Below are 25,801 nucleotides of genomic sequence, written 5' to 3'. Positions count from 1 at the left end.
CACATCTTTCAACAAGGATAATGACTGAATTTAAACCATGCCCAAGGTATGAGGTGATGAACGATTCTGGTTCCTCATTTAAATAGGTAGTGTAGGGCTCACAGCAAATGTAAATCTTTATTATAGGGCTCACTTGGAGTTATGGCAAGTAACAGAAATTAAGAAGAAAAAAAATCGGATACTGTCCAACATGATTTCTGATTCTGTCCTACAACCTGACATGATTGTTTAATTATGTGAGAGAATGGAGTTTATGGTTGTGGAAACTGGTAGACTAGAGATGTAAACCCTTTCAAATATAATTCAATGATCTGTTGTGGTTCGTACATAAAACATGTGTTGTGCGTAAAAAGCTATTCTTATTTTCGCTGTGCAAAACCTATACCATTATGTGTATACTGGTTCTCAGTGGTTTATGTATCATCAACAGTACGTGTTATGGCAATGTCCAACGAAAATTAGGTTGCGATCAAGTGTAGTGTTCAATTTCACCGACAGGTGGTGCGACATCAGCAACAGGAATACATCGACAACAAACTGAGCCATGCTAGTTACGTTAGCTAGCAGTAAAAAAAAAAAAGAGTAACCATAGATCAGGAATCAGACCGAACAACAAAAAAAATCAGAGTGTGATGAATAGCCAAGTATATATTCAATAATTAATAAAAGTTCGAGCGACACAACTTCAGAAACATCTGGACTATTTTGAGGATTGATTACAGTGTTTGATTCAAACGAGGTAAGTTGTAAAATGGCGGATACGATTCTGGCAGTTTGTCGTTTTATCCAGCGAGCTAACGGTAGCTAGCTGTGTTGCTATTAATGTTGAATACACTAGCACGTTATTATGTAGGACAACTCATGTTAGCTAGCTACAATAAGGAACTTGGATTCGGAGTAGCGGTTACATCGCAAATTAGCCGTGTCGTGTTAACTCAGCTTTTATCAAACCATATAGACGTTTCACTTGACTATGACAAGGATAAATACATTTGTTGTGAAGTTAACTATTAATGTTAGTACGCTAACAGTAGTAACAACACGGTAACGTTAGCTAACCTAGCTAGGTTATGTTGCTCTTCTACGATTGTGTGCAGCGACTTTGCCTGATTTTGAGTCGGAATTGTTACCTAATCGTCTTGCTCACCAAAAACCCACCATTAGTGTTTATCTAACGTCAACCATTGCCTAGCTAGATAGCCAGCTAGATAATAATGATAGTTAGCCAGCTAACGTTAGCTAGCTGCTGGCAAAGATGGAGGACGTCGAACATTGTTTACAAGGAAGCTAGCTAGGTAGCTTGTTGTTGGGAGTAGCTAGGTAGATATGGGAAATCTGGCTAGCTAGTATGACAACAAATACATGGTCGTACTTGTTGGGTAGTTTCTTTTAACTATTAACTTAGTTACATCTACTGTATCTACCATTACAGTTCTGACAACCTCAGAATACTAGACTACGTTAGCTTGTGTTCGCCGAAGATGGAGTATTTTAAGAACGTCAATTGCTGGCCTTACACGGAGCAGGCCTCAAAATGGAGGCAAAGCCGACGTATCTAACTAGTTAGTTCGTTCATTCTTCTCACTTGCAAAGAAATTTGCTAACGCGGCTTAGCGAATGGCCTTCATCTTGAAGCATCGTTAGCTTTAATACCTGGTTAGCAAGCTACTTAGCAAAGCAACGAACTAGGCTGGCTAGCTACATCAGGGTTCCCCAAAGGGCGGGCCGAGTTAGGCCAGCTGGCGATTTTATTTGGCCCCTCAACTTTCTGAACAAATGTGTGTGTGTGTGTGTATATATAATATAGATATATATTCGTTTGAACTAAAATACTGTAAAATCGTCAACTAATCATCTTACATCTGTTCCCAAGTATTCCCACACAAACACAGAGGCATATGTATTGTATTCCAATGTAATCAAGGTTTGAAATTCAAATTATTTTGTCAAATATTATATCTGTTTGCGCTTCTTGCAGTGTTATTTACCTTTATTTAACTAGGAAAGTCAGTTAAGAACAAATTCTTATTTTCAATGACGGCCTAGGAACAGTGGGTTAACAGCCTTGTTCAGGTGCAGAATGACAGATTTTTACCTTGTCAGCTCTGGGATTCGATCGTGCAACCTTTCTGGTTACAAGTCTAACGCTCTAACCACTAGGCTACCTGCTGCCCCAGTATACATATTACTTATAATTATGTTTCGGCGCTCTGATCAAGATACAAAAATCAACCCGCGGATGAGTTTAATTGGGGACCCCTCCTCTAGTAGCAACTATCTAGTTACCTTAGCTAACTTTATTATAATTGCAGCTGGCTTGAAAGTTGGTGCCCACATTTCCATTCGTCACATGCTTCGTAAACAACAGGTGTAGGCTAACAGTGAAATGCTTACGGGCCCTTTCCAACAATGCAGAGAGAAAAATAATAATAATACCCAATGAGGAACGATAACTTGGCTATATACACAGGGTACCATTACCGAGTCCATGTGCAGCGGTACAAGGTAATTTAGGTAGGGGTAAAGTGACTATGCAACAATATATAATAAGCAGCAGTGTATGTGATGAGTCAAAAATAATTGGTCTACATGGTTGAACATACAGTGCCTTGCGATAGTATTCGGCCCCCTTGAACTTTGCAACCTTTTGCCACATTTCAGGCTTCAAACATAAATATATAAAACTGTATTTTTTTGTGAAGAATCAACAACAAGTGGGACACAATCATGAAGTGGAACGACATTTATTAGATATTTCAAACTTTTTTAACAAATCAAAAACTGAAAAATTGGGCGTGCAAAATTATTCAGCCCCTTTACTTTCAGTGCAGCAAACTCTCTCCAGAAGTTCAGTGAGGATCTCTGAATGATCCATTGTTGACCTAAATGACTAATGATGATAAATACAATCCACCTGTGTGTAATCAAGTCTCCGTATGAATGCACCTGCACTGTGATAGTCTCAGAGGTCCGTTAAAAGCGCAGAGAGCATCATGAAGAACAAGGAACACACCAGGCAGGTCCGAGATACTGTTGTGAAGAAGTTTAAAGCCGGATTTGGATACAAAAAGATTTCCCAAGCTTGAAACATCCCAAGGAGCACTGTGCAAGCGATAATATTGAAATGGAAGGAGTATCAGACCACTGCAAATCTACCAAGACCTGGCCGTCCCTCTAAACTTTCAGCTCGTGCAAGGAGAAGACTGATCAGAGATGCAGCCAAGAGGCCCATGATCACTCTGGATGAACTGCAGAGATCTACAGCTGAGGTGGGAGACTCTGTCCATAGGACAACAATCAGTCGTATATTGCACAAATCTGGCCTTTATGGAAGAGTGGCAAGAAGAAAGCCATTTCTTAAAGATATCCATAAAAAGTGTCGTTTAAAGTTTGCCACAAGCCACCTGGGAGACACACCAAACATGTGGAAGAAGGTGCTCTGGGCAGATGAAACCAAAATTGAACTTTTTGGCAACAATGCAAAACGTTATGTTTGGCGTAAAAGCAACACAGCTCATCACCCTAAACACACCATCCCCACTGTCAAACATGGTGGTGGCAGCATCATGGTTTGGGCCTGCTTTTCTTCAGCAGGGACAGGGAAGATGGTTAAAATTGATGGGAAGATGGATGGAGCCAAATACAGGACCATTCTGGAAGAAAACCTGATGGAGTCTGCAAAAGACCTGAGACTGGGATGGAGATTTGTCTTCCAACAAGACAATGATCCAAAACATAAAGCAAAATCTACAATGGAATCGTTCAATAAAAAACATATCCAGGTGTTAGAATGGCCAAGTCAAAGTCCAGACCTGAATCCAATCGAGAATCTGTGGAAAGAACTGAAAACTGCTGTTCACAAATGCTCTCCATCCAACCTCACTGAGCTCGAGCTGTTTTGCAAGGAGGAATGGGAAAAAATGTCAGTCTCTCGATGTGCAAAACTGATAGAGACATACCCCAAGCGACTTACAGCTGTAATCGCAGCAAAAGGTGGCGCTACAAAGTATTAACTTAAGGGGGCTGAATAATTTTGCACGCCCAATTTTTCCGTTTTTGATTTGTTAAAAAAGTTTGAAATATCCAATAAATGTCGTTCCACTTCATGGCTGCATCTCTGATCAGTCTTCTCCTTGTATGAGCTGAAAGTTTAGAGGGACGGCCAGCTCTTGGTAGATTTGCAGTGGTCTGATACTCCTTCCATTTCAATATTATCGCTTGCACAGTGCTCCTTGGGATGTTTAAAGCTTGGGAAATCTTTTTGTATCCAAATCCGGCTTTAAACTTCTTCACAACAGTATCTCAGACCTGCCTGGTGTGTTCCTTGTTCTTCATGATGCTCTCTGCGCTTTTAACGGACCTCTGAGACTATCACAGTGCAGGTGCATTTATACGGAGACTTGATTACACACAGGGGGATTGTATTTATCATCATTAGTCATTTAGGTCAACATTGGATCATTCAGAGATCCTCACTGAACTTCTGGAGAGAGTTTGCTGCACTGAAAGTAAAGGGGCTGAATAATTTTGCACGCCCAATTTTTCAGTTTTTGATTTGTTAAAAAAGTTTGAAATATCCAATAAATATCCTTCCACTTCATGATTGTGTCCCACTTGTTGTTGATTCTTCACAAAAAAATACAGTTTTATATCTTTATGTTTGAAGCCTGAAATGTGGCAAAAGGTCGCAAAGTTCAAGGGGGCCGAATACTTTCGCAAGGCACTGTAAGCAGTCTAATGATGCTTTTACGCCTATGTTTAAGTTACTGCATTTGTCCATTTGAAAGTTTGAAACCTGTCCATGAAGGGAAATCCGTTCAGAGGAGGGCAGTGTGTTCCACTCAAAGTATGTACTCTGAAGGGCTCTTCTATGAAACACAATAGATTTCTCAATTGAACTAACCCCTCATTTCTTTTCATATATTCTAGGTTGTATTACCCTACATTTTGGTGTATCCTGAGAAGGGGAGAAGGCCATACTTACTAGAGTGGGCCCAGAAAATGTTAAAGAAATGATAGCAGCACAGGAGTTGCACACAGAGTTTCAGTTTCCTCAGTAAGTATAACGGTGAAGATGCAGTGGACATAATCACCATTGTATTGCATAGATAGACCTTCAAACTAGTTCAGTGTGTATAATGATAATATATTTATTTTATATAGCACTTTTCATACAGAATCTCAGTTGCTTGAAAAAATCAAATATATAAAATATATACTGGACAAAAATATAAATGCAAAATGTAAAGTGTTGGTCCAATGTTTGCAAAATGTAAGAATATCAACAAATTTACTGAGTTACAGTTCATAAAAGGAAATCAGTAAATTGAAATAAATTCATTACACCCTAATCTATGGATTTCACATGACTGGCCAGTGGCACAGCAATGGGTGGGCCTAGAAAGTTATAGGCCCACCCACTTGGGAGCCAGGCCCAGCAAATCAGAAATAGTTTTACCCACAAAAGGGCTTTATTACAGACAGAAAACTCCTCCATCTGCTGTCCGGATGGCTGGTCTCAGACAATCCCGCAGGTGAAGAAGCCAGCTGTGGAGGTCCTGGGCTGTCGTGGTTACACGTGGTCTGCAAATTCTGTAAAACAATGTTGGAGGCAGCTTATGTTAGTGAAATTAACATTAAATTCTCTGGCAACAGCTTTGGTGGACGTTCCTGCAAATGAAATGTTATTTATCACATGCGCCGAATACAACCTTACCGTGAAATACTTAACCAACAATGCAGTTCAAGAAATAAGTTAAGAAAATATTTACTAAATAAACTAGAGTCAAAAAAATTATAATAAAATAAAATCTAAAAGTAACACAATAAAATGATATAACAATAACAAGGCTATATACAGGGATAGGGAAAGGGGTTGTACAACTGAATGCCTTCAACTGAAATGTGTCTTCCGCATTTAACCCAACCCCTCTGAATCAGAGGTCAGGGTCCTGCCTTAATTGACATCCACGTCTTCGGCGCCTGGGGAACAGTGGGTTAACTGCCTTGCTCAGGGGCGGAACAACAGATTTTTACCTTGTCAGCTCGGGGATTCGATCCAGAAACCTTTCGGTTACTGACCCAACGCTCTAACCACTAGGCTACCTGCGGGTACCGAGTCAATGTGCGAGGTTACAGGTTGGTTGAGGTAATGTGTAAAGTGACTGCATAGATACTAAACAGCGAATGGTGTCAATGTAAATAGCCATTTGATTAATTGTTCAGCTGTCTTATGGCTTGGGGGGGGTAGAAGCAGTTAAGGAGCCTTTTGGTCCTAGACTTGGCGCTCCAGTACCTCTTGCCGTGCGGTAGCAGAGAGAACAGTCTATGACTTGGGTGACTGGAATCTTTGACCATTTTTTTGGGCCTTCCTCTGGCACTGCCTAGTATATAGGTCCTGGATGTCAGGAAGCTTGGCCCCTTGTGATGTACACTACCCTCTGTAGCGCCTTGCGGTCAAATGCAGAACAGTTGCCAACCAGGCAGTAATGCAACCGGTCAGGATGCTCTCGATAGTGCAGCTGTATAACTTTTTGAGGATCTGGGGACCCATGCCACATCTTTACAGTCTCCTGAGGGGGAAAAGGTGTTGTCATGCCCTCTTCACAACTGTCTTCGTGTGTTGGTACCATCATAGTTTGTTGGTGATGTGGACACCAAGGAACTTGAAGCTCTCGATCTGCTCCACTTTAGCCCCATTGATGTTAATGGGGATCTGTTTGGCCCTGCCTCTTCTATAGTCCACGATGAACTCCTTTGTCTTGCTCACATTGAGGGAGAGGTTGTTGTCCTGGCACCACACTGCCAGGTCTCTGACCTCCTCCCTATAGGCTGTCTCATCATTGTCAGTGATCAGGCCTGCCACTGTTGTGTCATCAGCAAACTTAATGATGGTGTTGGAGTTGTGCTTGGCCATGAAGTCATGGGTGTACAGGAGGGGACTGAGCACGCACCCCCATGGGGCCCCAATGTTGAGGATCATCATGGCGGATGTGTTGTTACCTACCCTTACCACCTGGGGTGGCCCGTCAGGAAGTCCAGGATCCAGTTGCAGAGGGAGGTGTTTAGTCCCAGGGTCCTTTGCTTAGTGATGAGCTTTGTGGATACTATGGTGTTGAGCGCTGAGCTGTATTCAATGAACAGCATTCTCACGTAGTTCCTTTTGTCCAGGTGGGGAAGGGTAGTGTGGAGTGCGATTTAGATTGTCATCTGTGGATCTGTTGGGGGCGGTATGCGAACTGGACTGGACTGGGTCTTGAGTTTCCGGCATGGTGGTCATGTGAGCCATGACCAGCCTTTCAAAGCACTTCATGGCTACCGACATGAGTGCTACGGGGCGATAATCATTTAGGCCGGTTACCTTCGCTTTCTTGGGCACAGGGACTACGGTGGTCTGTTTGAAACATGTAGGTATTACAGACCCGGTCAGGGAGAGGTTGAAAATGTCAGTGAAGACACTTTCCAGTTGGTCCGCGCATGCTTTGAGTACACGTCCTGATAATCCGTCTGGCCCCACAGCTTTTTGAATGTTGACCTGTTTATTAAAGGTCTTGCACACATCGGCTACATGGAGTGTGATCACACGGTCGTTCGGAACAGCTGGTGCTCTCATGCATGCTTCAGTGTTTCTTGCCTCGAAGCTGGTATAAAAGGCATTTAGCTCGTCTGGTAGGCTGCAGTCAGCATGCCAATTTCACGCTCCCTCAACTTGAGACATCTGTGGCGTTATGTAGTGTGACAACACCAGGTGCCCCTGTGTAATAATCATGCTGTTTAATCAGCTTCTTGATATGCCACACCTGTCAGGTGGATGGATTATCTTGACAAAGGAGAAATGCTCACTAACAGGGATGTAAACACATTTGTGCATAACATTTGAGAGAAATAAGCTTTTTGTGCATGTGGAAATTTTCTGGGGTCATTTGTTTCAGCTCATGAAACACTTTACATGTTGCGTTTATATTTTTGTTCAGTGTACAATGTTTACAGAGCTGTCTGCCAAGGCTTCCTTACAGTGCCATGGCAACCGCGGAACTCAATGAAAGGTTGCTATGACCTCATTTTGGTTTCTGAACAGGGAGGCTGATACACAGTTGTCCTCTGACACAGACCTTGAGGACCCTGATGTCAAAAATGCAAAGCTTGGGAAAGGAAAGGTGAGAATTGCATCTAAAATCCTCTATCAACACAAGAAAGCCATAATAAGTTGGCTATGGCCACGTACTGTTATTCATTTGTGCATACACAATGTACACTGACACTTTACATGGTATCCTTGTCTGTTCTAGGCGGGTAAGAAGGGGAAGAAAGCCCCTGGAGAGAAGGGAAAGGGTGGGGCAGCGAAGGGTGCTGGCCTTGGCCGGGTGAATGGTCACCACCAGGAGAATGGGATGGAGAACTTGACCCTGTTCGAGGTGGTGAAAATGGGGAGGAGTGCCACGCAGGTTGGTACAAACTTTTTTTATTAGACAATGTAATTCTCAAAGCATGTTGGAGATTATAGTATGTTCATATTAAAGTGATGGTGAATGGGTGTCTTTTCTTTTAGTCTGTCGTTGATGACTGGATTGAGTCTTACAAGAACGATCGAGACATTGCACTCCTGGACTTGATCAACTTCTTCATCCAGTGCTCCGGCTGTAAAGGTAGGCACCCAGAGTGGATTGAATAGAATACTAAACCCTGAGAAAGTAGTTTCTAAATCATTTTGCATCCATGACTTGTGATTATTGAGCGATGTTATGGTTATTCTGTTTTATTTTGCTACAGGTGCTGTCAGTGCAGAGATGTTCAGGCACATGCAAAACTCTGAAATAATCAGGAAGATGACTGAGGAGTTTGACGAGGTACTGTCTGATGGTACACTTACTGTACGTCGTTATTTATGCCTCTGTCTATAGGGTCAATCTACACGTTATTCTCTATTTTTCTCTCTCTCTCTCTGTGTGATCATATAGGACAGCGGGGACTACCCGTTAACCATGGCAGGGCCACTGTGGAAGAAGTTCAAGTCGAGCTTCTGTGAGTTTATCGGGGTGCTGGTGCGGCAGTGTCAGTACAGCATCATCTATGATGAGTACATGATGGACACGGTTATCTCGCTGCTCACGGGCCTGTCTGACTCACAGGTCCGAGCCTTCAGACACACCAGCACCCTGGCAGGTCAGTACTAACACAACATAGACACTGGGCAGTTGAGGGAGGGCTGCAGTTTAAGCACTGTTAAACTACTAGCTTGATGTATGTAATGCTATCTTTTATGGGGGATATGTTGTGTGTCTATATGTAGGCCTGTTCAATATACCTTGACTTGATGGCCAGTCTGCATTAATAGTGCCTTATTAATTAGTAGATGTCACTCAAGTCAGTTGTTGTCTCTACCAGCCATGAAGTTGATGACCGCCTTGGTGAACGTGGCTCTGAACCTGAGCATCAACATGGACAACACTCAGAGGCAGTACGAGGCAGAGAGGAACAAGGTCATGGCCAAGAGGGCCAATGATAGGCTGGAGCTCCTTTTACAGAAGCGTAAAGAGGTGAGTAGGTTCCTCTTATGGTGCCTGAGCTGTTACGTGGTCCTAACAATTCTAACCTGACCATTTAAATATGTATATTTCAAAAGGAAACGGCGCATCGCTTGCTCACCAATTAAAGCATATTATTTTATTTTAACATCTAAAAGCTTGACTTTTTTGGCCTTCATTAATTGCCTTCATCCGAACCAGTTTCTGATGAAGGCCATTGATGAAATCCTGAGCGTCAGACTTTTAATAGTGTTGCTCCTCGACTCGCGTTGGTTGTGCACCCTCCTCTTCTTTCCATTTAGAAATCTTAAAGGCATTTTTTATTTGAAATGTTTCTATTTTCAGCTTCAAGAAAATCAAGACGAAATTGAAAACATGATGAATGCGATTTTCAAAGGAGTGTTTGTTCACAGATATCGGTATGTATTGTAATTTGTCATCTTTCTACATGCAGAACAATGAATCCAATTAGAACTGTCATGGATTATGCGTTATATTTACAATCATGTATTGTTTTAGGGCGGAAATTATGAATGTTTTTTATGTAGTTAGGTTTTTTATTAAAGTTAGGGGGTCTAAAAAGAGAACTGTGATGTCAGAGAGTTAGATATCTCAATGTGGAAATCAACTTCAGTGGCATGGAAGGCATACAGCAGCTGAGATGTGCAGACTGGTCTTTCACTGAGCTGTTCCAAGGCTCTGTGGCGCCCTCTTGTGCTAAACAGGCAGCAACGGTTGCTAAGGCAGAACAGCTCATCATGGCACAGCATGTGCCACTGATATCTGATCTAAGTAGGCTTTTAAAACTGCCTCTGGCTGTACCACTTAAGCTTTTCTAATGAATCCTCTTTTACTGCCCTGCCATAAGGTATCAAATAATTGAATTGACCAGTGAGCATGATGGGTCTGTGAATAAGTCTGGACATTTCTTCTCTGTTTATCAGTGATGCCATAGCTGAAATCCGTGCAATCTGCATTGAGGAGATTGGGGTATGGATGAAGATGTACAGCGATGCTTTTCTCAATGACAGTTATCTGAAGTATGTCGGATGGACCATGCATGACAAGGTGAGCCATGCAATATGTCAAATCGCATTTGTGGGAGTGGTAAAGCGTTGCCAGTACAGTCTCTTGTATTCAAGTAAGATGTACTGTGTATTTCAATAGTAGGTTTATTATCAGGGTTGAAATGCTACAGCAGGGGTTCCCAAACCTTTTCACTTGGGGCCCCCCTTCCAGCATTGGGGAACATCCCGCGCCCCTCTCTAAACACACGCCATGTCTATTTCTATGGGCACAAGCACTGTTCATGACACAAACTGTTCACCCCCTTCTTGTTGGTGGAGAGAATTTTGCAGATTTAAAATCTTATTTCCTGCAATTCTACACTTTTTTTTTATGGGGAGCAAAGAAAATGTTGCAGTTTGAAAGCTAATTGTCTTGCAAATGTATATATTTTGCCATGTCTAATGTATATTCATGTTATTTGAGTGACTAAACATTTACAGTATCAAAAGCATTAGCTAACATTGGCTAGTTATACATAGCTCTCTAAGGTGTTAGGTTCTAAATGAACCTATTAAAACTCACGGACGATTAGTAAAGCTTAAACCAAGTTTTTTTCACCCATTGTGTCATACAGCTGCATAAGACAAAACACATATTCACACAAGAACTTCTACACATCTGAACAGCCAGTGCATCTCTGTTGCTAGACAGAACCTTAGTGATATCTGTTCTTCCTCACTTCATCTGACCTGACTTCGGACCCAAATTGCTCACTCCTCCCCAACTCTCACGGCTGTCAAGTTGACTTGCACCAGACTATCTCTTCTCCTCCCATATGATCCCTGATGGTTAACAATGACATTTTCAGACAGAATATAAATGTTACACATTGCCATCTCTCCCTCAGTGACATGAATAAGTATATTTCCAGAAGCCAACAGAGGTATGTAATGACTAACATGACAAGAGGAACTGATGATGCACTACTTCATTTCGAAATTGCACCTTGTGCATTCTACTATTACAACTTTCAAGAGTCAGTTTAAAGCTGCACTGAGTTCCCGCACCCCCCCCCCCCCCCCCCACACACACAGTTTGGGAACCACTGAGCTACAGCATTGAGATTTGAACGTTGTGGTTACAACATTGTCTTCCCTGTGACTGCAGCAAGGTGAAGTGCGTCTCAAGTGTCTGACTGCGCTCCAGGGCCTGTACTATAACCGGGAGCTCAACACTCGGCTGGAGCTTTTCACCAGCCGCTTCAAGGTACGTCAGGCACTCAACCATCTCACCACTGACTGGGAAATCCTGTACATAACATACCACATCGTGGTTGGCCAGATGTTGACTTTCCTGTCATTGACAGGACCGCATTGTGTCGATGACTCTGGATAAGGAGTATGATGTTGCAGTGCAAGCCATAAAACTTCTGACTCTTGTCTTGCAGTAAGTATTCTGCAAAACATGTTAATATTGCAAATGTATTAGTGTTCAGTACTCTGTGACCCCTGACCCTCCGCTGACCCCGTTGAGACCTTAGAGCCCTGTCTCTGTTGTTGTCACATTGCAGTAGCAGTGATGAGGTCCTGACAGCAGAGGACTGTGAGAGTGTCTACCATCTGGTCTACTCTGCTCATCGACCTGTGGCTGTGGCTGCAGGAGAGTTCCTCTATAAGAAGTAGGTCTCACACCGGCTGTCTGAAGCTGTGGTGGAAGCTGAATTGTGATTAAAGCCCTATTTGGTTTGGAAATGCCTCCATGCTGAGAAATTAAAGTTAGTTTGAGAGTTATCCAGCAGCATTTAGCCTGACCTCAATGTTGTCCTGTTCTTAGGCTTTTCAGCCATCGAGGTCCAGAGGAGGAAGGGATGCCCAGGAGGGGCAGGCAGAGCGTCAACGGGAACCTCATCAAGACCACCGTCTTCTTCTTCCTGGAGAGTGAGGTGTGTTCAGGCTCCATGTAGAGTCTCTGTCTGTTTGAAGTGACCTACATGGGGCACGTGTTTCGGTTGTGAAAATCTCTGAATGTTTGCAGCTCCATGAGCACGGGGCCTACCTGGTGGACAGTCTGTGGGAGTGTGCAGGGGAGCTGCTAAAAGACTGGGAGAGCATGATCAGCCTGCTGCTGGATGAGCCCATGCCAGGGGAGGAGGGTAAGGAGGAGCACCAAGCACTTGCACACAAACACACACTGTTGTTCACACTGTCATATCTCATCAACATGTTTGTCCCTGTCCAGCCCTGACTGACCACCAGGAGACTGCTCTGATAGAGATCATGCTGTGTGCCATCCGCCAGGCCTGTGAGTGCCACCCTCCAGTGGGCAGAGGCACAGGGAAGAGGGTGAGTGCTGCTTGGCATATACCAATGTAAGCCCCTCAGTGGTCAACTCCAGTACTAGTGAGCTCTCAAGGCTCTATTCTCAGAAGCCATCTTTGAACATTCACTCCGATGACTGAGGTTATATGAAAACCTTTCATATAACATGATTGTGATGTAATTTGGCTATTCTGAAAATGATCCTAGGTCTTGACAGCGAAGGAGAAGAAAACCCAGCTGGATGACCGGACGAGAATCACTGAGATTTTCGCTGTGGCGTTGCCTCTGTTGTTGGCTAAGGTCAGTTATCAAGTCATCTAAACGACTGTCACTTGACAGTCTACACACAGCTGCTATATAGAACTCAGCCGCCAGATAGATGACCTCTTACTCAACCCTCAGTATCTTGTAGCTCCCCTCACCCTCTCCATCTTTTCCTCACAGTACTCTGTTGATGCTGAGAAGGTGACCAACTTACTGCAGCTGCCGCAGTTCTTTGACCTGGAAATCTACACCACTGGTCGATTGGAAAAGGTTTGTGAATTGTCTGACATTTCTGGACCTCAACTAATCCTACCGTACCTTAGATTGTTAACGGTAAGTTATTCACACTGTCATTGCGGCCGAATGTAGTTTGAGACCTCGCATCCCTTTGCCCTCTGTTTGTGTGCAGCACTTGGAGTCGTTGCTGCGTCAGATCAGGGAGGTGGTGGAGAAGCACACAGAGACTGACGTGCTGGAGGCGTGCTCCATGACCTACCACGCTCTCTGCAACGAGGAGTTCACCATCTTCAACAGGGTGGACATTGCCAGGTCCCAGCTACTGGACGAGCTGGTGGACAAGTTCAACAGACTCCTGGAGGACTTCCTACAAGAGGTGGGCTCACATGGCTTCGTGGTTCAGGGACTGTTTGAGATCAGATTTACAACTGTTTGTCAGATTTAATGATATTTAAAGACTACAGGACACTGAACCTTCAGAGTATTTCTTGTAGGGTTTTGTCATTGTAATTTTGTAAGGTAGTACTTGTGTTCTATTGAGACAGGAATTGTACATTTGAGTGGGATTTCACTAGACAGTTATCTGTTGTTTCAGGGTGAGGAACCAGATGAGGATGATGCCTACCAGGTCCTGTCCACACTGAAGAGGATCACTGCGTTCCACAAGTAAGGCCTCGATCAAGATTTAACGACTAATGTGTAATCCAAACATTTGCCAGTGAACGGTAGATAAATCAGAACTCCTTATCTGACTAGATTGTGTTTCTCTCTCCTCTGCAGTGCGCATGACCTCTCTAAATGGGACCTGTTCACCAGCAACTATAAGCTATTAAACACAGGACTTCAGAATGGTGATATGCCTGAGCAGGTACCTAAAGCATAACCCTGTTATCCCTTTAAACTCACCTATTCTCAATTCTTTACTATCACTTACCTTGTAATATTCTCTTTCCCAGATTGTCATTCATGCGATGCAGTGCACACACTATGTCATCCTGTGGCACCTAGCCAAGGTTTCAGAGGGCAGCTCCACAAAGGTAAATACACTGTTATCAGTGACTAATGACTATCCGCTTTCTACAAATGCTAGTGACAATTATGCCTGGATAATGAATGTGGTTTACTGCTTAAATAGTGAGCACTGAATACTGAGAATATCTGTTGTGTTTCCAGGCGGACATGGTGACCCTGAGGAAGCAGATGAGGGGTTTCTGTCTGATGTGCCAGAGCTACCTCACCAGTGTCAACACCACCGTCAAAGAGCAGGTGGGTTGTCCTACATCATGTCGGATCGCTGGACTTAGACACATTTTCCCATATGGTGTGTGTTCACTATTCAGTGAGTGCTAAAAAGTTGCTGTGCTGGCTGATTACTGTAATGCCACGATCACACCGACAGCATCATTGTGTAAAACATCATCTGGATATGTGTGCAACAAAAGTTCAACCTTCACCTGCTACCATTTCTGTCAAGCCGTCTTCACATACAGTCTGATGCATGTGTTCAATAAATCCAACGTATGCACCACACAGAACGCACTGCAACTGCCTCTGCAACACATTGCTGCAAGGTTAATGCAGCGTTCCATTGGAGAGGAATGTACTTCTGCTGTACCAAACAGAATGACGCTGTCGGTGTGGTCGAGGCATAAAGCACTTAGTGTTTTCCCTTAAGTACATGGAGTAGCCAGCCAAATAGAAAAAGTAGCCAGCCAGGGAGTTCTGGGCTGGGGGGTGCAGGGGGTACATGCCCCCCCTGGAATTTTATTTTTCAGAACTATCTCTACCTTCTAATGCCTTGATTCCATCTGAAATACACAGCTGAATTATTGAATACTTTAATGACTTTACCTCCCAGATTGGTAAAAATGTGTTGTGGTATTGAGTAGAAAGACATGACTGAAATGAGTTTAGTTGGTTAGTTGTTTTGGATATCGCCTAGGCCTTTATGATCAGGACTATTTTCTTAGTAAGATAACCTTTTTTAGCATTAAACCTGTCTTCTCTTGATGAAAGTCATATTTACAGTTTTTCTGCAAGATATGAATTGCCACAATGATGTTTGTTATTCAAATTATGTATTTTATTGGCTCTGCAGCTGTGGACACTTAGGGTAAGGAAACCAACGTGTAATTTTGTAATTTGACAGTTTGGCCTGTCAGTCAATCACTGGGGGTGGGATTGTCAGGGGAGGGGGCAGGATATTTGTGAGTCACAGAGTTGGTAGGGTTTCAGACCTGTCACTCAATCACTGTGGGTGGGACTTTGAGGGAAAGCGGTAGATTAGTAATCTAGTCAGAAACTAGTTTATAGTGGCAAAAACCTAAGAAAAAAAGTTTGTTCTGTCAAGTCAACATGGGCTCCCTATTGAGAAACAATATAGAATTGTGGGGAAATGGTTTTAAATGCAAAAATTGTCAGGGGTTGGACCCCTGCCAGATTGTGCATTCTCACAAATACACAAAGTCAGGCACTAATGAATAAACCTACAGGTATGATTGTAGAATGAAGCAGGTGTTAAATATGGGCTTTGCTACACAGAAAGCAGCCGTTGATTAGGCTACTCCATTGTCGACACTAATCAAATCAATAGGCCTGTATTAATATATTTCATAATACCATATCATGTGTCATAAAATATGCTGTTATAGCTTTCAATCTCTTTTCTTTTATCATTTGGACCAGAATGAGGCTCTCTCTCCACTACTGTTGTTCCTGCAGTGAGGAGTCAACATCTTTGTCTAATTCTTTCCAAATGTATCTGCAGATAATCGCCAAAAGCGTTAGTCGTCTACCAGTATGGAAGTTAGGGAACCAAATGAATGGCTCTCTAACTGATGCGACATTCCTAGTTGCTCACCAGACATTTCTATAGAAAAGTCAATGACAAAAGCTTGCGTTCCTTTATTATCATTTTCTTTTTTTGACTTTGTGCTTAATTCAGAAGGTGCACTTGATTCAGAAACCCTCTGTGCCGGTTAGGCAAAAGGTTTCCATTCTGAACCATTACATTTGTCTGAAGAGACAAACTCTGCCTACCCGGAAGACCATCAAGTCCGCCTACTGCGCTGGCCAATCGGATAGCTCAAATCACTGTGCCAAGCAAGTACAGCTTATTTCAATTCATGCTCAGCTGTGCCTCGCAAGTGATACAACAACTGATCTATTTTGTTTTCAAAGCTCGAGTTTTTAAATATAATATGGTCTGAGAAGAACAATATTGGCATGCCAAGCATATAGCCAATAGGCCTACTGCACAAACATCATTCCTGCAGACTGTTTTTACTAACGTTGCATTGGTTTACAATTTTTATGTTTTTATTTTATCTGAGTGGTAGATCTCTGCTTGCTTTTTGACTGCGAAAGTGATCTTGACTCAAAGGTTGGTTACCGCTGACCTGACATCTGTTCAAACAATAGCCGTTTTTTCGGGAACAACCCATCACTAGACTACACTGAAGAGTCATTTTAGCAGTCGCTGGCAAGTCTCGACATGGGCTTCGAAACCTAGGAAAATACAAACAAGATCTTTGGTTTACTCCTGATGTGACATATCACTACGTTGTATGATTGATGAAAAAGGATATAGGAGATTGACTTTACAGTCAGTTTGAAACCTTTAATAATAAACTAGTCAACACTTGTTCTTTCTGTCGTCATTCAAACCACAGTAAAAGCCTATGTGGCTGTGTAGGCCTCTGAAACACGCAAAAGAAAATAGATGATTCTGCCACAAAACAATAAGTGGATTTCAACTCATTACATCTTATGGGACGTGTCAGTTCACTCACAGGAAACGATGACGCAGCATCATCCTCTGAAATGAAATTTGACTGCAGCCAAGCACAGCGTACATAAATAACATGGGTATCGAGAGGCAGGACAGACGGCAGACTGACAAACCAGCAGTTTCCCTGTCATCGCCCACTTAATTACTGACAGGTGTCTGTTCTATCAATAGATCACTCAAAGATGTATATCGTTCATTTTAGTGGGAGAAGGGTATAAAGACTTTTCTGATTAGCGAATTGAAATGTTTTAATGGAAGAAAAAAAAGCCTAGTTCATTTATCAAGTGGAAAAAGTAGGCAGCTTACAACAAGTCTGTTATCGGCTATTTAGCCGATGGCCAGCGCTTATGGACAACACTGAGCCCTGTGTGGCAACTGTTAACGTGAAAAGGCTTTGTAACTAAATGTGATTGATTGATTGACTGTGTTCCAGGCCTTCACCATCCTGTGTGACGCCCTGATGATCTTCAGCCACCAGATTGTGTCGTCGAGCCGGGAGCAGCTGGAGGCTCTGATCTACACGCCAGACTCCTCCCTGCAGGCCGAGCTACTCAACTTCATCCTGGACCACGTCTTCATCGACCAGGACGACGACAACAACAGCACAGGTCAGACACAGTCCCCTGGCAGACAGTCACTATATAGGCCAGACAGTCACCATACAGGCCAGACATATCCCACCCTCAGACAGTCACCATACAGGCTAGACAGAGCCCACCCTCACACAGTCACCGTACAGGCCAGACAGCCCACCCTCAGACAGTCACCGTACAGGCCAGACAGCCCACCCTCAGACAGTCACCGTACAGGCCAAACAGCCCACCCTCAGGCAGCACAAGTCAGACATCAACTCAGCCCACCTGGCAGCTAGTCACAACACAAGGAGACAGCTGAGAAGGGCTTTTAATGTGAACACACGTCTTAAATATGTAGTAGAACACCAGAGCTCTTTCTGAGTTGAAGCGAACACCTTATATGGAGACCTGAATGATGACATTTTGCAAGGGGTTACTTATTGCAGTTGTAAATGAGAACTTGTTCTCAACTGGCCTACCTGGTTAAATAAAGGTGAAATAAAAAATAATTTAAAAAATGTGATATTTTGGTTTTCTTAATTTTATCAGATGGGCAGCATGATGATGAAGCCAGTAAAATCGAGGCTTTACACAAGAGGCGGAACCTGCTGGCAGCGTACTGCAAACTGATCATTTACAATGTAGTGGAGATGAACACTGGAGCTGATATCTTCAAGCAGTACATGAGGGTATGTCTGGCCTCCTACAATATTTATCCCTTAACAAAACCATTCATGTGCTATTCCCAATCGATTACATGTGTTTTTCTCTCTAGTACTACAACGACTATGGAGATATCATCAAGGAAACGATGAGTAAAACAAGACAAATTGACAAGATCCAGTGTGCCAAGACCCTCATTCTGAGTTTGCAGCAGGTAAGAGCCTTGGAGGCATTAACGTTCATTTAAAGTATTGTCTTCATTTTGTACATTGTGAGTGTTTTGATGATCAATTTTCAAGTTGCAACACTTTTCTCTTTCAGCTTTTCAATGAGATGTTATCTGACCTCGGCTGCAACTTTGACCGCTCGTCGTCGTCCTTCTGCGGCATTAAAGAACTGGCCCGACGTTTCTCGTTGACCTTTGGCCTGGATCAGCTGAAGACCAGAGAGGCTATCGCCATGTTACACAAGTAAGCCTGCAGAAAATGTAAAACTCATCCTCTGAGTAGAAATCAATAAGCCCAAAGGTTTAACAGTTCTGTAGGCATGCTTTAATTTGAGGCTTCTCAACATCCCAGAACTGTTAAAGTATTTACAGCTCAATACTTCAATCAATTCCTCCCTAAACATGTTGTCTTGTGCTGCACTTGCTGCAGGGATGGAATCGAGTTTGCCTTCAAGGAGCCCAGTCCCCAGGGAGAGGGAAACCCTCCTCTCAACCTAGCCTTCCTAGACATTCTCAGCGAGTTCTCCTCTAAACTGCTGCGTCAGGACAAGAAGACTGTGTAAGTCAGAGGAAACTGTTATACTTATTTTTCTGTGCAGTCAGTGACTCTCTTATCCGAAGCCAGACAGACCACAGCTATACTAGATCAGGCATAGTCATTGCGCAGCTCACGAGCCACATGCGTCTCTCTGCGACTTAATTGGCGGCTTGTGGCAATAATGTAAAAACATTTAGTTGTTTTTTCCTCATTCAGCTGAATGTGCTGCTTAGTTCATGGAACCGTGGATACATGAGTTACCTTATTAGCAACTGGGACAAACCGAGCTGTAAAATCAGTTTCTAGCGCATATTGAAATAATTTTCCAATACTTTTATGATGATCACTCCAAAGAATACTTCATTCAGACTGAAATTTGCCATTACCCGTTTTGACATATCTTCTACTATAACTTTTATTGAGATAATAGCGATAAGGTCAGATTCTAAAGATTCACCAATTGTCCTAAAATAGAGAATCAGATAATCAAATAGCTTGATGGTCCATGTTATTAGTATCTTAAATATCATGTATAAATCTATTTAATATCAAGTATGAATCAATTTGACTTTGGGACCTCCCAACCCCCATCCTCAGATGGGTATGGGAGCTTGCACCGTGATTTTGTTTTACAAGAGTGGCTCCCTCTGAGATATTGGTGACTACCACTGCACTAGATGATGGATGTTGAGTTGTGGTCCTCTGTCCCCTGCAGTCACCTCTACCTGGAGCGGTTTATGACCTTCCAGATGGCCTTGCAGCGAGAGGACTGCTGGCTGCCCCTCATCTCCTACAGGAACTCCCTGCAGGCCGGAGGGGACGACGACACCATGTCCGTCATCAGCGGCTACAGCAGCCGAGGTTCCAGCATCAGGAGCAAGAAGGCTAAGCCAGCCAGCACCGGGAAGAGGAAACTGCCTGAAGGTGAGGGTCCGACACAGAGCCACAGAACAGCACAGGCAACATACTATGACACACGGGCATTTAAACCTGAAAGCTCAATGTTTAGTGATATGAAATACACAACAACTTGTGTTCCTGAATCTGGCACCTGCAGCACAATGTCAGATCATTGATCAGGGACAAACAGATGCTAAAAGCCTGTCCAAGCAATACAATAAATCTAGCCAAATGATCAATTAGATTTTCACTTGGGAATAACTTGTTGAATGGAAATGAGATATTTATGAATTGAGGCGAGTGTTTGCTAGACGTTATGAGATGTTGGCATTATAAAAAGCCAGTCCGTTAAGATGGGGATCATCAACTAGATTCAGCCGCGGGGCGATTATTATTTTTTTCTTTCTGAGCGGATGGTCAGGGGCAGGAACATAATTACAAATAATTTGTTGGCAGCAAATTGACCGCAAGAAGCCCAAACAGATCTAATGTTTCACTAAAACATAAAAATGTCAAACTTTGTCTACATTTGTATACAATCACGTTTCTCTCTTATGAATGGGATACTTGGGAACAGATATCTTAAATTAAGATCACTTGGAGCTGATTTCCTAGTGTTTTTAGTCTGTCCAAAAACAAAAATATATATTTTGCTCAGAAAACTTGGGGTGGCCAAATAAAACCACCCACGAGCCAAATATGTCTCGTGGGCCGCCAGTTGGGGAACCCTGCGCTAAGATGTCTCGATCTGAGCAGTGAGTAGTCCGCCCGCTGTATAACAACCTCATTAAACCCTATGAAACCCTTGCTATTGCAACAGAGGAGAGTAGCAGCTGCAGTACAGACGCTGTGTGGATGAACCGGGAGCAGAATGTGCAAACGCCAGTGATGATGCCCTCGCCTCATCTCAGCTCCACTGTGCTGAGGGACCCCAAGAAAATGAGGCCGGAGGAGAGTTACATGGGCGTCTACAGCATAACATCCGAGCAGCAGCAGCAACCGCTGCCCCCCCAGCAGCAGCACCATCAGACCCCCATGGACTACAAGTACGGAACACCTTTCTATGGCTCAACACCTTTTTGATTCTCATGAGTATCTTTGGCTATTCATTGTAGGGTGTCCACTCTGCCCAGAGTGGGTGAAATGCGCTTTGATGATTACATTTCTTTTCTTATGTTAGTTATAAAATACGTTTTACCAAGACATATGATTATTCATGTTCATTAGCGTTATATCCAAAAACTCTGATTTTATAACCTAATACATCTGATAATAAGCACTGAGCTCTGTTGACATAGCGGTGCGGGTTTCTCATAACACATTTTTGAGGATTTAACTTTTTGTGGTCGTCGTCTTCAATGTTGTTTCCGAAGGGTCACAAAAAGCTAAATTAGCATGACACGAGCTGAATGAAATGTAAAAGGCTTTGTAAATAAATGGCTAGGTATAGGCTCAGTGCTCCGTTGACATTTCAGAGACGCTTGTTTTTGTGAGAAATCTTCTAAAATTAACAGGAATTTTTATTAATATGAAAATCGTATTCTAAAATATGAAAATACTACATGTCACATCTGAATATCGATATCCATTTTACCTCTATATTGTTTTATGTCCTGCGGATTCGAGGAGAAAGATGAGGAGTTCAACGGGAAAGTGAGCCTGTCAGGTAGCCAGTAGCCTTCATTTTTGCATAGAATCCAACCTATTTTTTACGCGATGCAATTTTCCATTTTTTTTTTCTTGTTAGCTTTTTTTTTTCAAAAGATGAATTTTTGATTGGACACCCTAGCCATTGTAATGTTACTTATCTACCTACGTATGCGATGTTATCACAATTAATGATATATTCAATGAAACCGCTGAAGTTCACCTCTTGTTTGAATAAGTATGACTGTCTGTATTAATGCTTCGGTCTCTGTTTTCAGTACCCAGGTGACCTGGATGCTAGCCCAGAGACAGCAGGCAGAGGCCCGGCAGCAGCAGGAGCGAGCCAGCATGCAGTATGCCAAGATGAGAAGCCACATGCAGCATGCAATGTAAAACGGCACTTCTCTTCCAGACCACAGTGGTGTTTCAACCCCAGTGTAGTACATAGTCATTTGCTGCCATGTGTAATGTATTTAGTTATTCGTGGCCATGTCTTTGACCCTCTAGCCGCCGCAGTTCAGGACTCATGGAGGACGATGAGGAGCCAATAGTAGAGGATGTAATGATGTCATCAGAGGACCGTTTGGAAGATCTCAACGAGGGCATGGATTTCGACACTATGGATATTGATCTGGTAAAATATACTCAATGATGTTTATTTTCTCACTAGTAGTGCATTTATGAATATTACTGCTTTGGTGTTTCTTCTTACTCTGCTGTTATTGTTTAGCCACCATCGAAAAATCGTAGAGAGAGATCGGAGCTGAAGCCTGACTACTTTGACCCTTCTTCCATCATGGATGATTCGGTGGGTATTGGTTTGTTATTGAGAGTAAAATGATATCTACATTGTTAAAGATAATGTATAACAAACCATATGATTTACAATAATAGTGGCCGTGTTGATACCTAGTTAGTTAGTGTCTTTGGTATACATATGCTCATGGAAACACTATACTCATATTCTTCAATTCACTTTTCCATAATATACAGCAAGTAATTAAAAAACTAAAATGGATTTTCCTTCCTTTTAGGTCCTCAATGTTTCAATGTTCTAAGCTGATCTGCATGAAGAGGACACTGTGTTGTCACCGAAAACCTTTTTGATGACCAGAAGTATTCTCTGTAGAGAACTGCTTTAAGATAAGCTCATGGGACTATTTGCTTGTGAGGCAGCAATGGATGCCCTTTCGACATCATGTTTGAATTTCACCTTTACTTTTGTCAATCAATGGGCAGGTTTTTGTGTCATGTAAATACGTAGTGTCTGACATACTTTTAAAAGATAAAATCTGGCATGGCATGTAGCCATATATTAAAACATATACAGTAAGAGAAAATGTGAAATGTCTTCATATTGTTGGAAGACCTTTTTTTAAAGGTTAATCTGTTCTGCTTTTATAACATATAGAAGACTTTGATTTATAGATATTTTGTAATGACAATCAGATGTAAATCAGTACTTTATAATCATGTTATTACTCATAGAGAGTACAGAAATGACCTTTGTAATGGAATTTCTGGTGGGTAACAACAGATGTGGCCTGCAGTTTATTTCTTTTTTTCCAGTGTTATAGATGAGACCTCTTGATGAACTGATAATGCCCAAATGCCATTTGACCAATTGACAGGCTTAGTTTGAATTCTGATTTGCTTTTAAAGGTTTGATGATTTGAATGCTGTGTGACTTTTTGAAGAGTGGTACAAATGTATACTGTGCAGAGGGGTTGTATAAAAGAGCGGTCGAAATGTTCTCTGTTGTCTGTAAGAGAAAGCTTGTTTCTAGAATGTTTCTAAAACACAACATTTTAAGAGTTTGGATTAGCTATCATGGTATCATAATATATTATTATATATAAGTAAATATATAATTACATATTATACAGTTATAAAAATGTGTAATATATTGTGAATCGGTGCTCATTTTATATTAGTTCAGTTTTTGTTAATTTGAAATCCAATTTAGGAAAAGGTTCAATAGAATGTAAACTGGTTTAAATTAACCTAACTAATGTGCAGTTATGTATAAGAATTGACCTTTGTATTTGTATGTTTTTGTTTGTCTTTTCTAAGGATTCTTGTTTGAATAACTTTTCTTTACCTCTATGTACATTAGGTTGGTTTGCGGTTCCCAACAAGCTTTTTTGGAGGAATAAAATTGTAATCATGAATATTGTAAATTATAGTTTTATAAACAGCTTAAAACACAGCCTCCTTTTTAAAAGTAAAAATCTCACATCAAAATCTAAATACGAAACTACAAACCAGAGTTTCATATTTTTCATTATTTAGATTGTAGCAAGGTTAGACAGTAAATAAATAAATAATTGAAATGCATAATTTCACTTAAATTTGATGTATGCGTCATACTGTCATTTTGATATTTTCCTTTCTGTTGTCCTTGCATTGAACTGCTGAAAGTGTGCATACGTCTGTATGTGTATGTATACACACATAGATATATATATTCAAATGTATATACATATGTGTTTTTTATTCTATTTACAAAGTGTCCACTGTACCATTTATGGTTTGTATTTATGTCTGGAGACAGTAACTTTTTGAACAAAATAAACCCCCTGCAATTGTGTGATGATTTGAGTGTTATCAGTTTTTAGTAGGTCTATAGAGCTCACCAGCTTGTATTCCCAAAACCCAGAAATGAGTTACCTGTAGTTTGTTCAGCCGTCCCTATGGGAAAAAATAACAGGGTTTTGGAATATACACAGGAAATAAAGTCTGAGGTTAACACAGGTTTAGGAGATCTTATCCATTTTGTTTTATAAGATAATAGCACTCGACATTTACTTTAATTATGAAGCCTTTGTTGTTTCTAATAACATGATTCAAAATTCACAATGTGACATTAGCTCATGAAGATTATCTTATAGAACTAAACATATAAGATCTCCTAAGACCTTAGTTTCTGCGTTAATCTAAAACCCATACAAAAAGAAAACATACAAAAATATTTTCTCTATAGGCTTTGTCCAAAGAACCATGGCGGAGTTAGTGCCTACAAAAATACATTACTATTTCTCTCTTACACTTAAATTACTACGGGACGAGTGCAGTATAGTCGTCACTGGTTGTGGGACCCTGGTTTGAATCACCTGCCTCAGGGGTTACTACACTGATGTCAGCACTGGGATGGTGATCATGGAGATCACGAAAGGATGAATGTGGGTCTTTTTAAAGAGTAAGGAAGCCAATGTTACAATAATGGGGATATGGGTCATATTTGAGGTGTTGTGAGACTTCTATGCACATACACACATCCTCCATGGAGACAGGATAGGCAATGTGATAGTTAACAACTGGATTTGACCTTCACTGCCCCGAATTTGCATCAATACGGTTGATACACTGAAATTGAGAAGCTCCCAGAATCCCATAATCATCACATGTATTCAACACATGTCATATGCTCTGAAGTGATGGAGAAGCTCAATAAAGCCTACAACCCAGTGGAGCTGTACAGCATCATTTGTTATCCTTATACGTCATATTATATATTTTTTTATTGTAGCATGGTCATTTTAGGCTTCCAACAGTTATTTGTGGTTAAATTTGACTGGAAGACCTGAAATGTATTCGGCGTCCCACGATGCACTGGTTTGCATTCTTTGACCCGGCATTCAGCTAGACATCCGGGCTATGTGTGGTATTTTGGGGAAGATGGCGACACTTATCCTGCCTGCTGATTGGATCAAAAACTGGGAAAAATCTGGAAAACACGAGTTGTAAGTTGTACCATATTGTTAAATTGTGAAGACGAATGTCTTGTTTCATTTTCCATAAGGGTTGTTGAGCCATGCAACCAGTTCCCATCGTTATCCTCGTACGAGACCTGGGCAATCTCGCAATGTGAATTAGCAAACCTAGCATGCTAACTAGCTAACCCTACTTCAAACAGTGAGGCCATTTCACAATAGCAAGATACCGTTGCTGGGGTTCAATAATTTTGTTAGAAATTATAGTTTGGTACAGAATTCGACAGATTCCATATGGGATTGATATAACAATTAATTCAACACAGTTGGCCTGGGTCATTCGATACGAACTAATTAGTTAGCTAACTTTCGAGTCCGCCGCCAGTCCCCCGAAGCAA

The 25,801-nt window shown here is 41.9% G+C and overlaps 2 protein-coding genes across 7 annotated transcripts in view; both read left to right on the top strand.

Annotated features, from left to right (window-relative positions):
* The first annotated feature begins 389 nt into the window (after window positions 1-389).
* LOC110533759 (cohesin subunit SA-2) lies at window positions 390-24,280 on the top strand. Of its 3 annotated transcripts, none has more exons than XM_021618264.3 (34): window positions 390-739; window positions 4,930-5,056; window positions 8,078-8,156; window positions 8,289-8,444; window positions 8,549-8,645; window positions 8,770-8,846; window positions 8,958-9,162; window positions 9,385-9,536; window positions 9,870-9,943; window positions 10,469-10,592; window positions 11,700-11,798; window positions 11,899-11,978; window positions 12,103-12,210; window positions 12,366-12,474; window positions 12,567-12,684; window positions 12,771-12,874; window positions 13,058-13,150; window positions 13,295-13,384; window positions 13,524-13,727; window positions 13,947-14,017; window positions 14,132-14,219; window positions 14,308-14,388; window positions 14,525-14,617; window positions 17,575-17,749; window positions 18,266-18,405; window positions 18,492-18,593; window positions 18,701-18,849; window positions 19,036-19,164; window positions 19,859-20,067; window positions 20,864-21,089; window positions 21,969-22,079; window positions 22,198-22,324; window positions 22,421-22,498; window positions 22,725-24,280. In XM_021618264.3, exons 2-34 carry the CDS (start codon window positions 5,013-5,015, stop codon window positions 22,746-22,748), a joined length of 3,816 nt encoding a protein of 1,271 aa, XP_021473939.2. In that variant the 5' UTR covers window positions 390-739; window positions 4,930-5,012; the 3' UTR covers window positions 22,749-24,280. The 3 variants fall into 3 exon arrangements, 2 of the variants coding, with proteins under 2 accessions (XP_021473939.2, XP_021473940.2); XM_021618265.3 differs by lacking the exon at window positions 390-739 and adding an exon at window positions 747-800; XR_016483684.1 differs by lacking the exons at window positions 22,198-22,324; window positions 22,421-22,498; window positions 22,725-24,280 and having other exon boundaries at window positions 20,864-21,709; window positions 21,969-21,995.
* Window positions 24,281-25,275: 995 nt separating this feature from the next.
* The window catches only part of LOC110533758 (THO complex subunit 2), a 65,560-nt gene continuing 65,034 nt past the window's right edge, over window positions 25,276-25,801 (top strand). For 2 of the 4 annotated variants that reach the window (XM_036990130.2, XM_036990129.2), the window contains exon 1: window positions 25,276-25,433. In XM_036990130.2, coding sequence (XP_036846025.1) covers window positions 25,348-25,433 — 86 coding nt within the window. In that variant the 5' untranslated portion in view covers window positions 25,276-25,347. The remainder of the gene's footprint in view (window positions 25,434-25,801) is intronic. The other 2 variants (XM_036990132.2, XM_036990131.2) reach the window with 1 other exon arrangement.

The sequence above is a fragment of the Oncorhynchus mykiss genome, chromosome 10, assembly GCF_057628025.1.
Source record: "Oncorhynchus mykiss isolate SJ-2025 chromosome 10, ASM5762802v1, whole genome shotgun sequence".
In the NCBI taxonomy this organism is placed as follows: Eukaryota; Metazoa; Chordata; class Actinopteri; order Salmoniformes; family Salmonidae; genus Oncorhynchus; species Oncorhynchus mykiss.
This window is presented reverse-complemented; position numbering and strand designations above follow the sequence as displayed.